The sequence below is a fragment of the Montipora capricornis genome, chromosome 10 (assembly GCF_036669925.1).
Source record: "Montipora capricornis isolate CH-2021 chromosome 10, ASM3666992v2, whole genome shotgun sequence".
NCBI classification, from domain to species: Eukaryota; Metazoa; Cnidaria; class Anthozoa; order Scleractinia; family Acroporidae; genus Montipora; species Montipora capricornis.
In genome coordinates this window covers 34,749,587-34,751,773 of record NC_090892.1, presented here as the reverse complement: position 1 = coordinate 34,751,773, position 2,187 = coordinate 34,749,587, and the positions used below count along the sequence as shown (strand labels likewise).

The window sequence follows — 2,187 nt, the reverse complement described above, 5'->3', positions numbered from 1 at the left end:
GTCACATGACATACTTTTGCAGAAACTGTGTAATTTTGGCATCTCTGGAACTCTGTTGAATTGGTGTAAAGACTACCTATCCAATAGAGAGCAGAGGGTGGTCATAGATGGAAAAAGCTCAAGTTGTTGTTCCATCTGGAGTACGTCAGGGTTCATTGCTTAGGCCACTTTTTTTTGTGATATTCATTAGTGATTTACCGGAGGTAGTTATGCCTGGAAACACAATTGCTTTGTATGCAGATGACTGCAAAACATCTAGAGTGATAACTTGCCCATCTGACTACCCATTGTTTCAATCAGATCTGGATAACTTGTATTTATGGAGCCAACAAAATCTAATGGACTTCAATATAAAAAAATGTAAGCTGATGCGTATCCCGAAGAAGAAAACACCTTTTCATTCTCACGTGCAAATAAACAATCACACCCTAGAGGAAACTTTTGAATTTTCTGACCTTGGCATAACTACCAGTAGCAAGTTGTCCTGGAATGCTCACGTTGATAAAATAACGAGTAAAGCTAACAAGATCCTCGGGCTTGTCAAAAGGACATGTAAGGGTATGAAGGATATCACTACCCTGAGAACATTGTTCTGTGCATTGGTAAGATCCCAAGTTGAGTACTGTACTGTCGTATGGTCACCTCAGGTGACTGCTAGGAATATCAATAAGTTAGAGAAAATTCAGAGGAGAGCCACTAAGTTTATTCTGAAGACAGATGATGACTACGATACGCGCAGAAAACGATTGAATTTGTTGTCTTTGGAGGACAGACGCTTTTTGTTTGATGTTTTATTCTTGTATAAAGTTCTTAACGGGTATATAAGTATAGGCATATCTACATATATTCAATTTTATACTGATTCTGATAGGTACCACCTTAGGGGAAGGGATGAACTTACACTCAAGAAGAACTTCGCTAGAACTACTACTTTTAAAAGCAGTTTCTTTAATAGGATCGTGGACATGTGGAATGCATTACCATTGAAAGTACGTCAGGCATCTAACATTTCTAATTTTAAGAAGGGTGCAAGAGACTTCTTGCTATCTAGATATGACTAGATCTTTAATTTTTTATATAATCCTAGTTTTAACAATAGTTCTTTATTTATTCATTTTCTTATTTAATATATATATTTTTTTTTTGTTAGGTGGTCTGCCTTTGTATGGGGTCTATGACTCTTTTGTAGACTATCCTTATGATGATGTTGTTTATTGTCATTACAGTCAAACCAAGTGAAGCGTACCCCTTAAGATTGCATTAATGAAGTGATTATTTGAAACTTGAACCCGCTAGTCGTTTCAAGAATGCAATAATGAATTGATTATTCGAATATTGAACTCGCTCGCTCGATCCAAGAATACGGCTAAATTCGCTAACGGCTTCCGTTTTCGAAAAATCAATTCACTGTTGCGACTAGTAGGTTTCAAACATACTAGCCTTTTCTAGAATGCAATACTGAATCGATTTTTCGGAAACGGAACCCGTTAGCCAGGTTAGCCGTATTCTTGGATCGAACGAGCGAGTTCAATATTCGAATAATCAATTCATTATTGCATTCTTGAAACGACTAGCGGGTTCAAGTTTCAAATAATCAGTTCATTAATGCAATCTTGAGGGGTACGCTTCACTTGGTTTGACTGTAAACTGTAATAAATAAATAAATAAATAAAAATTCACGTTTATAGACCAAGGTTGTTTATCATTTACAAAAGAATTCCGGAAACTTTATTTCTCTCTCCATTCATTCCTTTTTTCCCGGAAATTTTCTAGAGGAACGAACAAAAAAGTCTTGTTCCATTTTTACAAACGAACCGGAATTTCCAAAGGCTAAACTTCAGAATTCAGAGGCACGAGCCATTACTTCCACAGATCTCGAATGTGGCCCTGTATTCTGTAATTGCTCCTTTCTGAATAGGTAGTTCTGTTTTCCCGTTGGAAACTTTCGTAAGGAAAATGTGTTCCATTTGTCTTACCAGTTCCGGGCTATTCACGGCCATATTTGGAATTTTGGCGCGCAAAATCGCACTGGCCGGGCTGTGTACGGACTTGCGTTTCATGGAACACATTTTTCACCCGATGGAAATTTCCACTGAAAGTTCGGAGATTTTCTGGTGAATGGAAAACGCCCCAAAATTTGATAAATGTGTTTTGACGACCATGTATAGATCGAGCTGGTTCGTAAGA

The 2,187-nt window shown here is 37.4% G+C and overlaps 1 protein-coding gene across 1 annotated transcript; it reads left to right on the top strand.

Annotated features, from left to right (window-relative positions):
* Positions 1–209: 209 nt before the first annotated feature.
* On the top strand, positions 210–1,061 carry LOC138020722 (uncharacterized). The gene has a single exon (XM_068867658.1). It carries the CDS (start codon positions 210–212, stop codon positions 1,059–1,061), a length of 852 nt encoding a protein of 283 aa, XP_068723759.1.
* Positions 1,062–2,187: the final 1,126 nt, after the last annotated feature.